Source organism: Phaseolus vulgaris, chromosome 3 (assembly GCF_051622355.1).
Source record: "Phaseolus vulgaris cultivar YP4 chromosome 3, ASM5162235v1, whole genome shotgun sequence".
Classification (NCBI taxonomy): domain Eukaryota; kingdom Viridiplantae; phylum Streptophyta; class Magnoliopsida; order Fabales; family Fabaceae; genus Phaseolus; species Phaseolus vulgaris.
The window spans coordinates 3,591,644-3,606,426 of NC_143500.1; the positions used below are offsets into that span (position 1 = coordinate 3,591,644).

General features: G+C 31.4%; 1 protein-coding gene across 4 annotated transcripts; it reads right to left on the minus strand.

Annotated features, from left to right (window-relative positions):
• Nucleotides 1–1,875: 1,875 nt before the first annotated feature.
• Nucleotides 1,876–5,375, minus strand: LOC137806135 (zinc finger protein 7). Of its 4 annotated transcripts, none has more exons than XM_068606099.2 (2): nt 4,917–5,375; nt 1,876–2,974 (listed from the first exon to the last, which is right to left on the minus strand). In XM_068606099.2, the coding sequence occupies exon 2, from the start codon at nt 2,894–2,896 to the stop codon at nt 2,216–2,218; it is 681 nt and encodes a 226-aa protein (XP_068462200.1). In that variant the 5' UTR covers nt 2,897–2,974; nt 4,917–5,375; the 3' UTR covers nt 1,876–2,215. The 4 variants fall into 4 exon arrangements, with proteins under 4 accessions (XP_068462200.1, XP_068462202.1, XP_090156538.1 ...); XM_068606101.2 differs by lacking the exon at nt 4,917–5,375 and adding an exon at nt 4,730–4,857; XM_090300412.1 differs by lacking the exon at nt 4,917–5,375 and adding an exon at nt 4,365–4,488.
• Nucleotides 5,376–14,783: the final 9,408 nt, after the last annotated feature.

Below are 14,783 nucleotides of genomic sequence, written 5' to 3' on the forward strand. Positions count from 1 at the left end.
ATACTGCAAGAACATCACATAAACGTGTTTTAATGAAAAAGTTGTACAGTAATAATAATATATTTAGGTAATTTAATTGAAGAAAACAGTTTTGTTGAATGTATGGTGAAGACTAGTGTATTTGGTAAGAGAAGATAAGCATGAACCAAATATCTATACCACTATTTTGGATGTGAACAACATAACATGCGATGGTGGCATTGAGTTTGGTGGTGCTCCTTTTGTACCAATCTAAATGCACAAATAACGGAAATGCTAATCCAACATTTTATGTCTACACAATCTCCATGTAGGCAAACACTCATGTTTCTCAACACAATTTTGTCTATGTCTCAAAAAAGTTTAAAAGTTTAAGATATTTTTTTTAAAGTATCATATCAATCAATATGTCTGATATTTTGATTTTTTTTCTCTAATTCACTGATTAATTTGTTTTTTTTTCTTTTAAATATTTTTCGATTCATATCAATTTGTTTTTTCTCTTTTTTTAATAGTGAATTGATCGATAAATTAGAAGAAATTGGAGAAAAAGATGAGTCAGCGAGTTGATCGACAAATTACAAGAAAATACATAAAGAACATATAAGTTAATCAATAAGTTAGAGATAAGAAAATAATGATCATATCATCCAATAAAATCAAACTCAAATATACTTAAATCCATTGATGATCAAATCAAACCCAAATATACTTAAAGAAAAAAAAAACAAAATATTAAATATTGATTTTTTATTTATTTTTACTAAAAACTTAATTAAAAATACCTAAATTTATTTATTATGTACTTAAAACTTAATTAATCAAACACTAAAATTCATTTTTTTTAAAAACATTTAACATAAATACACTTTTTTTTCTAAAAGAATTATCCTTAACATACACCTTGTACTTTTTTTTCTATGAAGATGTGATCTAGGAGTCCATGAAATATTTTCTCTTGACAAAAATTTCAAGTGCCTACTCCATTGTTTTCTTGGTCAAGAGCCAAGCTTCTATCATGCATAAAAAATAAAAAATAAAAAAAATAGTGTGTTACATATGACAACTTGATGGTTTTGACATTTTTAATTTTGACCAAATGCATTTTCTACAATAAAATAATGTTTTCATGTATTTTTTTTTCAAAATCAAAAGCAACCAGGCAATGATTATTTTGAAAAAAAAACGATGTGATCTGTTATGAGAAATGGTCTTTTGAACTATTTTTTTAAAATGAATATCAGTGTTGACTGCATTTGTTTTTAAAATATTTTTTTTGTCTACACATTTTTAAAATGAATTTTAGTTGTCATGTGTAGGTACAAATGTGGCAAATTGTGAGGCATGATTCTATAAATTATGTCTTTAAAGTTATATATATTTTTTATTTTATTCTTTGAAAGGCTTCACCCTATGCAAATTAAATTCTTAAAGGATAATATAGTTTACAATTAGTTTGACAATTTTGTATGATAAAACATTCTTAAAGATTAACTTCAAGATAATATAATTTACAATTAGTTTGACAATTTTGCATGATAAAATATTCTTAAAGACTAACTTGTATAGACATGAACTTTATAAAAAACCTCAATTATACAACTCAATACTCAAAAAAATCAAATATATAAAAAAGGTTAATATGTTGACAATTAGATTACAACTAAAAAATATATTTTTTTAAATGAAACAATTTTAAAATTGTATTGATAAAATCACATTTTACCTTTTAATTTATAGTTATCAAAATAATATTTTCTATATAGTATCTCAAACACCAAGGCTTGGAAAAGTTTGTTAGCTTTGATATAGTTTTTGAGTGAATCAGATGTAAGAGTTGCACTAAACCTCTACCAAAAGCATTGAAATCAAATATGGTAACTACAAAGCCATGGATGAAGCAAAAGCTCTAAAACACAAGTTTTTCCAAAACTAAATTCTCAACAGAAGTACAAACACAAACTGAAATTTCAAACGATGGAGCATGGTGCAGTAGCTACACTACAACATCATCATCATCAATAGTGCAAAGGGAAAAAAACTCAATAATGAAAACTCAAATAAGCTAAATAAGCCATTGGAAATACAAGTCTCACTGTACAGTACAATGACCATCAATTCTCAAGTCTGAAGAAGAGAATGAAACTAAAGATGAAAAAGCTTCAAAAGCTTTACAGTGAGAACATGATGAGGAGGCTTGTGCAGAAGTGTTTGAATTCAATCAGGATGAAAAATCTCAAAGCCTCAGAGTGAGATCAGGAGATGCAGATGTTTGTGCTGGAGGAGCAGCTGCTACAAACCTAGTACTTCCATCTATCTGTCTGAAACTGCCAGGCCAAAACACACCAGCATCATCATCTTCAACAAAGATTGGTGTCCGAAGATAGTCTTTCCTGAATTTTGCTGCAGCCATCATATCAGGAGCTCTCAGTGTATGCAAATGTGCTTGGTGCATTGCAGCATGAGCTTCAAGGCCAAGAGACCGAAAAGCAGAACCATGGAGAGGCAGAGATGCTAAGCTTGTGTACCTTTCAGTGAGCATCCCCATTCTCATTGCACGTTTTGCCAATGTCCTCTCCCTCTTGTGAGCATTCTGATGGCCCCCTAATGCCTGTGAGCTGAAGAATTTCCTCCTGCAATAGTTACAAGAGAAAACTCTGGGAACTGCTATTGCTGAGGCATGAGTTTCACCTCCTGATTCAGAGTTAGTGTGACTTGTTGCACCTTTCAACTCTTCATCACTGAGATTGAAGTTGAGGGTCAAGTCCAGGGACAGAGAACCTGAATCAGGATCAGCCTTTGTCAGACAGGAGGAACTTGTGTTGTCCATAGTAAAATCATGTGATTCATCCGATCCTTCTTGGCTGTACATTTTTGAATCATCTTCAGGTTCCAGGTTCAAGTTTGGTTTCATCATGATCTTCTTTTCAAGTAAGAAATTTTGGAGTGAATTGAACAAATTTTCGCTTCAGTCAGCTTACTATTTAAGCATCATCTGCATTGATGATGAAGCACATTATTTGTTATTATGACAGTAAAAGCCAAGAACATACAAAATTCTGGTGTTAATATCAAGTGGTCAATCCAACATGCAAATGAAGCATGGCTGAGCAATTCTTTCACATATAAGCAAACATGCAACCTGTTTTGGAAAGTAAATCAGAAATAAACTTTGCAGAAAAGCATAAAGACTTTGTGGGAAGCTCCTTCTATAAGATAATAATGAAAAAGCAAAATATGTAAGAGCTTGACAAATGAAAGTGTAATCATAGGTAAAATCTTAAGAACAAGTAACAACTGCCAAGTAAATTTCATCTGCATGCTGGCTCATTTCATGAATCTCTCTAAGAAAGCAAATATCCAGCTCAAGAAAATTTATAAATAATGCAGACTATGTCATGTATAAACTGCCTCAGTTTTCTTTTTCTTTAGACTGAGAAGTGAAACACTGCAAAGGGAGAAAAACATCAGAACAGAAAGTGACAACAAAAAACACTTCCCCTACCTTTGCTCAAGCAATACCTGAATCTCAAAAGCTGTTAAATTAATGTCTGGATTCTATTATATTTTTAACTTTTATTTAAATAACAGTTCATGCAATGCAAACACCAAAGCTATAACCAAAACAAATTTTCCAGTTTGAGCCATGCAGGGTATAAACATAGTCACAAAGTAGAGATAAAAGAATAATAAAATATATATAAAAAAAAGAGAATGCATAGAATTGCATGAGTAAGTAATCAGAAGGGATATTAGTGAAAAGAAGTGGAGAACATAAAAAAGCAAATATAAAAACTTTTTCTTTCTCTTGTAGCTGACTCAAATCTTCTGTGACAAAGGTTTGATGCCTTGTTTGCTAGACCAGCTCTCAGCATGTTAAAACAGTGCTCTTATCATAGATGCAGAGGGTCTCACACACATACTTCATGAGCTTCCAATATTTTTCAAACAGTGTTCCTTTGTCAAAATGCATTTCAAACATATTTTTTCCTTAAAAAAGACTATAAGCAGCACTTATGTTTCAATCACTGAAGAGAAATTAACAGTGTTCATCCCATAGAGTATATGGCTGAAACATACGTGTATACTTCAAATAAAAGCTAACATAAATGAATTCATTGAGTGATTGATGGCAAATCTTGACATTAGCAAGATTTTTCATCATTTTTTCAGTACCCTTATGTGCCATGATTGATTTTCATCCATCAACTTTTAAAACACACTATTGGATTCATCTGAAATACACCCACCACTCTTAGGCATTATTACAGCCATAAAGTATACGTTACACACTTTTTGAAATGAAGGGTAAAAAAAATATGAAATGGAAAAAACAATGCCACATTTAAGAAATATTAGAACTGAAAACAAAAGGCATTTCAAACCAAGCTATCTGAAGATGCCAACCAACAGCTTTCTGCATTACTCATCAGTTCTTTTGACATACTTTCTGATACAGAAAATTGAAAAATTGCACAACCTCTAAGGAAAGAAGATAAAAATACCCCCACCCCAACCCACCAAGTTTATGAAATAAACTTTAAGAGAAACTGAAATTAATAAAGGAAATAAAAGGAAAGGGGAGCCACTAACATAAAATCAGAGAACCCCCATAAAAATTTCCCCTTTAGATCCAATTTTTACACTAAAAAATAGCAGGCAAAATGCATCTTCTCACTATTTTTTTTTTTTTAAGAAAAAGAACAGAGGCAAACACAAACTCCTCAAATCAAAAGCCAAAAGTTTTTACTTGCACAAGGTTGAGAGAGCCTTCATTAAACTCCTCAACGCAAGAGAATCAAAACCAGACCCCAGAAAAAGTGAGAAAACAATGATTAAAGCAGGACAAGGCTTGAAAATGCATGTAAGAAATAGAAGAAAGGGTTAAAGAAAATGCAAGTCTTTAGGTGAAAAGATGAGTGGAAAGAGGCACTTACATAGTACTGTACTATAAAAAAAAGGGAGAGAATCTGTAGTGAGAGCTACTTTGGACTTTGAAGAATATGAAGAACTTCATGAGGGGGGGCACAGGTATTAATATTATACTATTGTTGGTAATACTTTTTTAAAAATTCACCACTATGAAGTGGCGATGAGAGAAAAAACTAAAGGAGATAAGATTACAGAGAGAGAGAGGGTGAAAATAGTGGAAAAAGCTGAGGATAGAGAAATGAGAATGATGAAGGGAAGTCAGAGAAATCAGATAGCATGCATAAACACTAGAACCACTTCTTTTGTCCAATTTTGAAGTTTCTATAGAAAGGTCCATTTTTCTGTGCTTTTAGCTCTTAATTGAGAATCAGTGAGGGTGTGTGAGTACAAAAATATGGACAAGCAGAAAGACAAAGAAATTAATTTGGGTGCTTTGTGAGATACCCCACACAACCAACCAACACAACAAGACATGGCCATATCATATCATAATATAGTGTGCTTCTTCGGCTTCCACTAAGAAAAAAGGAACGGTCCATTATATTCAATAATAATAGCAGTAACAACACACCATTTCAATTCCTTTAGGCCACATAATATAGTAATAAATTCTCTGTTTTTTTATATTGTTCAACATCTTTCTCCATGCTATCATTAACCTACCTCCCTTTGTCCTACTCAGATATATGTTACATGGACCCCCATAACTCCTTCTACCCTTTCTCATTCTCATTTCCCACCTTCTCTACCTGTTCTTTTTTTCATCCACAATCACTGAATTACAGTACTTTTGTGTTAATTACATGCTTCTAAATAGACCTTCTTTCTGGTTTATAATAATTTCAACTTTAGCAGAATTGTCTACTATCAAAAAGTACATGAATGCAGAAAAAATATGGTTATTGTGGTTATAAATCAGGGTTTAAAAGTTTAATTTTAGTTATAAATCAGTTTTATAAGATTGAGTTAGGTTTAAAAGTTTAATTATTAACGTGGTTAAACTTATTGAAAATTTGTATTGGTTGATGTGATAATTTGACATTTTACATTCACTGTTGTGGAGTATCAAAGAATCTATACTCTATTTTCAAAGAAAATACAAATTGTTTGTGGCAGAGTGAATTTGAAAGAAGAAAAAGTGTGATGAGTATGGATGTATGCATGTTGAAGGTTGATGTGCATATTTGGTGGAGTAGTTTCAATTTGGTGTGCACAATAAAAGAGAGACACACCTGTGAGTGACACACATATTTTTTGAACAGTAAACAACTTTTAGGGTTTGTCGTTTTGGTAATGTTGTTTTTTTATATGTCTAATCTAAAGTACACATTTATTTGACTTGCACAGTTAGAAAAAACCTCAGTCGAATCAATTCTGGACAATACATTGGGATTACAAATTGCTGAACCTTTTATTTGCTTTAGATCAGATTTATTTTTTTTACATCTATTATTTTTCAATTTTTTAAATAAACCCTGACCTAAATTTAAGAAATCAAAAATATATTGAAGCAAAATAAATTTTTTTTTTGTAAATTATGTTTTCCTTTTGAAATATGCAAGTATTACATTTTTTTTTTAGTTTAGTTGAATTAGCTACATATCACTAAAGAATATTCTTAAGTAAATTGAATATTATATACACTTAAAAATATTCAATACAAAAATGTAATTTTAATTAAAATATTTACTAAAGTATTTTAATCGACCAAATTGCCTTTCACTAGATTGATGTAACATAAATGCTTCATTTAATGTATAAAGTATTATAATTTAAAGTTGAAGGGAAAATAATTTATGGTCGAAAATATATTATCAGTTAACATTTTTTTTTTTTAAAAAGTTTAGATTTATTCATATTGTTTTAGCACAAAAGTTTATGCTTGATAGAAATTATTAGAATTTTATAGCAAATAAAAAATGATGAAAAGGGGTACATTTTATCCATTAAAAATGTGTATTTTAAACTTAAATCATTTTTAGTACATAAAGTGAGTGGATTTTAATTTTTGTAAAATATTTTCCTTTTGTTTTTTTCTTTCCAAAATTCAGAACTGAAACAAATAAGAATTAAAGATCATGATAGAAAAGAAAGGTATATTTTAATATAAAGTATGTAACAAATGCAATACTCAAATATTTGTCTGAAAAAATTAGTCAATAACTTCTACAATTCCTATTTATATAGCATAATGTACATTTTATTCTTAAAACTCTAAATATTATTTCTCTTGCATAATCTAAATTACTTATATCATTCAACACAATGTCTCTTCTTTTCATTATGATTCATTATGAAGTGAATACATCACTATCAAAAATAATTAAATATTATAATAACTAAATTAAAGATAATTTTAAAAATTAAAAAAAAAATAGTTTCTATTATTGCTAAATAGTTTCTAAATTAGTATCTAATTAGTTACAAAAGTTTTTCTACCAAATCTAGAAACTATTTAACAATAATAGAAATTAATTTAAAAAATAATTATTTGTAGTTTTTAAGATGGTCTTTAATTTAGTTATTATAACAATTAATTATTATTATTTTAAAAAATTGGTTTCTATTTCATGATTTTCTTGTAATTATTTTTTTTTTATACATGTTATTTGTTCTAGTCTAATGATATTTTGATAACATGCTCCAATATATAATCTCTTATTGATAATATGAAAAAAAAATGTTTATTATTTTATATAGAAATTAAAATTTAAGACTGAAAAATAAGGTTATAGAGTGGTAAGGTATCAATATATGACTTCTCATTTTACTTTTTCTGACTGTCATTATTATGCATGCACATAATACACCCACTTGTGACCTAGTTATTATGCAATTATATCACTGTGTTTTTCAGCATAGAGAAATGGAATTGGGTTCTTTGCACAGTTATTAAGAGAACAGATATATGGTGAATGGTGAAAGCCCTAGAATGCATGCTTTTGCTGCTGAAACTGCAATCTTAACCCTGTTGGACCACCAACCAGGTACGAGGGTTTGAAAAAGCAGGCAAGTTGAGCACTTGTTTTGTTTTCAAGATACAAGGATTAAGAGAGGAAAGGGACCAATTTATAAAGACAAAAGAAAGGACCACACTCTAGTTGCTGCATTTAGTTTATGTTACACATCCCCAGATGTTTTTTTACTTGGTAAATATGGGGATTTTCATACACTCTTTACTTTTCATCTGTACTTCAAATATCTCACATTTTACACTTAACATTAACTCCATTCTGCTCAACTCTTTGCATGTTTCGTCCCTATTCAAGGTCACTTTCACTCACACAAGTCCTTTTCACCACTTCAATTCTTTCTCATAACCCTTTCAAACACTCATTAAAAGTTTTATGGTTAAAGCTTAAGCCTTAGCACGGGATATGTATATGGTAAAGTAGATACAGTGTAAAACAGTGTCTGTATATGGTAGAGGTATGAACAGTATCTGATTCTGCATAGGATTGGAGTATCTGAAATATTCCATTTTCTTTATTTAATTTTTTGTTGTTAAAAAAAGTTACCGTGTTATAAAATAGCTTATTGCAAAATGCTTGACCACTTAGCACGGTATATGTATGTGGTAAAGTAGGAACAATGTGAAACAGTGTTTGTATCTGGTAAAGTAGGAACAATATTTGATTCTGCATAAGGGTTGGAGTATCCTGAAATATTCCATTTTCTTTATTTAATTCTTTGTTGATAAAAAAAAGTTACAGTATTGTAAAATAGCTTATTGCAAAATGCTTAACCACTTAGCACAGGATATGTATGTGGTAAAGTAGGAACAGTGTGAAACGGTGTCTGTATGTGGTGGTAAAATAGGAACAATATCTGATTCTGCATAAGGGTTGGAGTATCCTGAAATATTCCATTTTCTTTATTTAATTATTTATTGATAAAAAAAAGTTACAGTGTTATAAAATAGCTTATTGCAAAACAAAATGCTTAACCACTTAGCATGGGATATGTATATGGTAAAGTAGGAACAGTGTGAAACCGTGTCTGTATCTGGTAAAGTAGGAACAATATCTGATTCTGTATAAGGGTTGGAGTATCCTGAAATATTCCATTTTCTTTATTTAATTCTTTGTTGATAAAAAAAAGTTACAGTGTTATAAAATAGCTTATTGCAAAATGCTTAACCACTTAGCACTGGATATGTATGTGGTAAAGTAAGAACAGTGTGAAACAGTGTCTGTATCTGGTAAAGTAGGAACAGTAACTGATTCTGCATAAGGGTTGGAGTATCCTGAAATATTCCATTTTCTTTATTTAATTCTTTGTTGATAAAAAAAAGTTACAGTGTTATAAAATAGCTTATTGCAAAATGCTTAACCACTTAGCACTGGATATGTATGTGGTAAAGTAGGAACAGTGTGAAACGGTTTTTTGACCATGATGGGATTATTTTTTTTTGTTTTTACCAAAATAGGGTCCGTTTAAAAAAAAATTACAAATTTAGGCAAGTCGTGTCAATTCGGTACGACTTCATATGCAGAAGTTGTCCCAATTAGGCACTTCTGCCATGTCATACTAAAGTCGTGTCAACTTGACACGACTTTTGCCTTGTCATACTGAAGTCGTGCCAACTTGGCACGACTTCTGCCCCGTCATACTGTAGTTGTGCCAACTTAGCACGACTTCTGCCCTGTCATACAAAAGTTGTGCCAACTTAGCACGACTTCTGTCACGTCATAATGTCCGCACAGACAAGCTTAATAATAAAATTCAATTCAAGTTTGATTATTAATTTCCTCATTTTCTTTATCTATGTATTTATTCATTCAATTCAAACATGAATCATACACAATTGTCCAATTTTTTGTTCCTTAAAAATAACACTCTTAGAAAATTATGTATCAAATTAATTTTTAACATTACATAACTTACTACCCAATATATAAATAATAAAATTAAAAAAATAAATAAAAATTATGACGTGGCAGAAGTCGTGTCAAGTTGGCACGACTTCAGTATGACAGGGCAGAAGTGGTGCCAAGTTGGCACGACTTCAATATGACAGGGCAGAAATCGTGCCAAGTTGGCACGACTTCAGTATGACATGGCAGAAGTCGTGCCAACTTGGCACGACTTTAATATGACATGACAGAAGCCGTGCCTAATTGGGACAACTTCTGCATATGAAGTCGTGCCGAATTGGCACGACTTGTCTAAATTTGTAATTTTTTAAACGAACTCCATTTTGGTAAAAACAAAAAAAAATAACCCCATCATGGTCAAAAAACCGTGTGTGAAACAGTGTCTGTATCTGGTAAAGTAGGAACAGTAACTCATTCTGCATAAGGGTTGGAGTATCCTGAAATATTCCATTTTCTTTATTTAATTATTTGTTGATAAAAAAAAGTTATAGTGTTATAAAATAGCTTATTGCAAAATGCTTGACCACTTAGCACGGGATATGTATGTGGTAAAGTAGGAACAATGTGAAACAGTGTCTGTATGTATCTGGTAAAGTAGGAACAGTATCTGATTCTGCATAAGGGTTGAAGTATCCTGAAATATTCCATTTTCTTGATTTAATTCTTTGTTGATAAAAAAAAAAGTTACAGTCTAAAATAGCTTATTGCAAAATGCTTAACCACTTAGCACGGATATGTATGTGGTAAAGTAGGAACAGTGTGAAACGGTGTGTTTGTATGTGGTGGTAAAGTAGGAACATTATCTGATTCTGCATAAGGGTTGGAGTATCTGAAATGATAAAAAATATAAAGAAGAAGAAATATATAGGGAGTTTCTCTCTCCAAATTATAATCTAGTTAGGTAGCATACTAATCATGAGATTCTATAATTATTAAATTAATTGCATATAATTGGATACAAATATCGTACAATATCGTACAATATTGCATACAATAATTGCAATTAATTTGATAATTATTATTTTCTTAATACTCTCCCTCAAGTTGGTTGGTGAAGATCATGAACCCCCAACTTGTGTCGTAGCGTCAAAAAACTGTTTCTTGCCCAGTGCCTTTGTAAAAATATCTGCGAGTTGATACTGTGTCGGTACATATGAAGGACTGATTATCCCAGCTTGTAATTTTTCTTGCACAATGTGACAGTCTATCTCAATGTGTTTTGTGTGTTCATCAAATACTGGGTTTGCTGCTATATGTAATGCCGCTTTATTGTCCCAGAAAAGTTGAGTTGGCAAGTTACATGGCACGTTTGTCTGTTTTTTTTTACTTCTATGAGATAATAGAAGAATCAAGAAAAATGCAATACCCAGATACTGATCTCCGAGTTGTCTGACAACCTCCCCAGTCTGAGTCGCAATAAGTTGTTAATGTCAGATTGTTTTCATATGGCAATAGCAATCCTTGTCCTGGTGACCCTTTGATGTACTTTAGGACTCGAATTGCAGCATCCCAATGAGGTTTCCGTGGATCTGTATATATTGACTTAGGGTCCGAACCGAGAATGCTATGTCAGGCCGAGTAACCGTGAGGTATATCAGTTGTCCCACAAGTCGCTTGTATTTGACTGGATCCTTTAATAACTCTCCATAGTCTGGTGTGAGTTTTATGTATTGTTCCATTGGAAATTTGTCTGGACGAACACCTGAGTCCCGTATCCTGCAAAATATCAAGCGCATATTTTCTTTGGGACATGTAAATACCAGCTTTGGAACGGGAAAATTCAATCCCTATAAAATATGTTAGGTCTCCAAGATTTTAATGCGAAATTGTTGTAATAAACAATCTTTAACACACTGAATTTATGTCAAATCATTTCCTGTCAAAAAAATATCATCCACATAAATCAAAAGGGGAGTAAATGATGAGTTATTTTGTCTTGTGAATAGAGAGTAATATGTCTTGGACTGTTGAAATCCTACAGATTTAATCACATGAGAAAATGTTGAAAACCATGTTCGAGATGCTTGTTTGAGACCATAAAGGAATTTGTTGAGTCGACATACAATGTTCTCCCCCTTTCGATGATGCCGGGTGGCAAGTCCATGTAAATAATTTCATGCAATGTGCCATGTAAGAAGGCATTTTGCACATCTAGCTGGTGAGTAAACCAATTTATGGCTGCTGCAATGGTGAGGAGACACCTCTTGCGACAAGGCACGCCTTATATCTGTCGACGCTACCATCTGAGTTGTACTTTATTTTATAGACCCATTTGCATCCGATGGGTTTCTGCCCAGCGGGTAACGGTGTCAAGGTCCACGTTTGATTTAACTACAAGGCAGAAAGCTCTTCGTCCATTGTTTTTTGCCAATTTGGATCAAGGATAGCTTGAGCATAAGTGTGAGGTTCTTTGGTGGCTGTGATGTTAGCAAGATATGCACTATGTATAGAAGAAAATCGTGAATTAGAGAGAAAATGATGCATAAAATACCTGGTTCCATTCGGCCGGTCTTGGGCAGTGGCCGAATGATTGGTTTGGGATCCCGTTACGTAGTCTTGAAGTCAGGAAAGTGGGGTTGATGTGCGACTGGATCGTCGAACAGGAAGGTCGGTTGGAGAAGGTTTGGTAATGGGTGCTAGACTTCTTGGTATGGGAGAAGAAGGTTGGTCTACTGGAGGTTCAGGTGTATTATGACGAGTAGCACGGGATATGTATGTGGTAAAGTAGGAACAGTGTGAAACAGTGTCTGTATCTGGTAAAATAGGAACGGTGTGAAAGAGTGTCTGTATCTGGTAAAGTAGGAACAGTGTGAAAGAGTGTCTGTATCTGGTAAAGTAGGAACAGTACCTGATTCTGTATAAGGATTGGAGTTTCTGAAATATTCCATTTTCTTTATTTAATTCTTTGTTGATAAAAAAAAGTTATAGTGTTATAAAATAGTTTATTGCAAAATGCTTAACCTCTTACATTGATTTTGATGCTTCTTACAACTTCATATATGGTTGTATAGAAAAGTTTGAAAACCAAATCAAACAAGAAAAAACATTCAAAATGGTTGTTAAACCAAACTAGTTTACTGTTTTCATTTTGATTTTGTTTTGGCACCATAAGCTATAGTGCCCTTTTTGTGATGGCGAATAAGCAACTTTTTTTTTCCCTTTGTGATGATACTTCTTACACGTACAAATTGTCATGGCCTCAAGATAGTCATCGAATTTTGAGAGATTTTTTTTTTTTTTACTTTGGCGTTTAGTGACTACTCGTGATCTTTGTTTCTATTAAGCAAATTAAGTGAAAAGAGAAAAAGAAAAAAAATTAAACCTTCTTTTTCTCCACTCATTTTATTATAATTAAATAAAGGACCAGAGAGTTTATTATTATTAGGTTTTGTGCGTGGCTTAAATCGTCATTTTAGTTCTAAAATGAATAATACTTTCAATGTAAAGATTGTAATAATATGATAAAATCAAAATATGTTGATACTAAAAAATGATACCAACTTTTTAAGCACAAACTGTTATCACAATATATACAAGAGCAAATGATATTCATTTATCTAATTTTATTTGTAACTTTTTTTTAGCACTTAGTATCTCTATTTGTATATTATATACATATATATGTATGATTTTTATATTAGTTATATCCACTAGTATAATAAACATACTTCTTTTCACTCATATTTATATATATATATAATTCTTCATATTTACATTTAATACGAAATTTGTTCTTGATATTATAAAGGTGTCGCATAAGTGAAATTCACAATATAAATTTGAATAATAATTTATTGATTTAGTCTTTAAAATTAATAAAATTGTAAAATAATTTTTAAAATTGTAAATCATTTATTAATTTAAGTTAGAAATGCATTGAGAATATTTGTAAACATAATTCATTTAGTGAACCCTTTATAAGAACACTTTTTCTATCACTTGAATTGTAGCAAAAGAAACAAACTAGAAAGGTTAACGAATGAATGAGCAGAAAAGAATCACACATAAAAAATTAACTTGATTTAATTGAAGTATTAATGAACTTTAATCTACATCCACACACCAGAGGTTCACTATGAAAACATATTACAACACAAAGTTTCTCACTAATTAATAACTTTTTGTTATATAGTTGAACATACAACTCTCACTTAAACCAATTATTAATAAAATGTCTTATTTATACCCAATTATTAATAAAATGTCTTATTTATACAACATAATTACTATAACTACTTTTGTAAATTACACCTAAAGTAATAAAAAAGACGTGAAAAATGTTTCTAGTACTAAGCTTGGAACGTCATATAGGAAGACTCTTAAGGTAACAAACAAAGAAGAGAAAGTTAAAGGCATGATCCAAGGCAAACAGTCTGATACCTTCCACTAAGCCCACTACGGGGCTTAATCACCAATCAATTGGATTAAATCCAAATAATGATAGAACTTGTTGTTTGGTAGAACCTTTGTAATCATATAAGAGAGATTATGATCTCTTAAGATCTTTATCACCTTCACAGACCCTCGAGTAATCTCCTCTCTTACGAAATGCCAATGTGTTTCGGTCTTTAATGGTAGACTTGATTCTTGGATACTTGTATAGTGTTGTTGTTGTCAAAGTAGATTGTGACAACTTGATCTTGCACCCTTGTCTCTCTACCTATACCCCTTCGCCATAATAAGGCTTCCTTCATTGCCTCTGTCATGACAATATACTTTACTTTAATGGTTGACAAAGTCACTACTTTCGTTAGATTGTCCTTTCAGCTTATTGTAGTACTTTATGCTCTAATAACACATAACTCGTGAGAGATTTTCTGTGTCTAAACACCTAGCGAATAGGACTCAACAAAATCCTTTTTGGGAACGCCTCTAACATATTTTTACTCCTCCATAAACTAAAATTATGTCCTAAAAATAATTTCATATAACAAAAAATCCACTTAAGTGCTTGTCAGCGAGATTGTTTAAGATTTGACATGAACCTTCTAACAA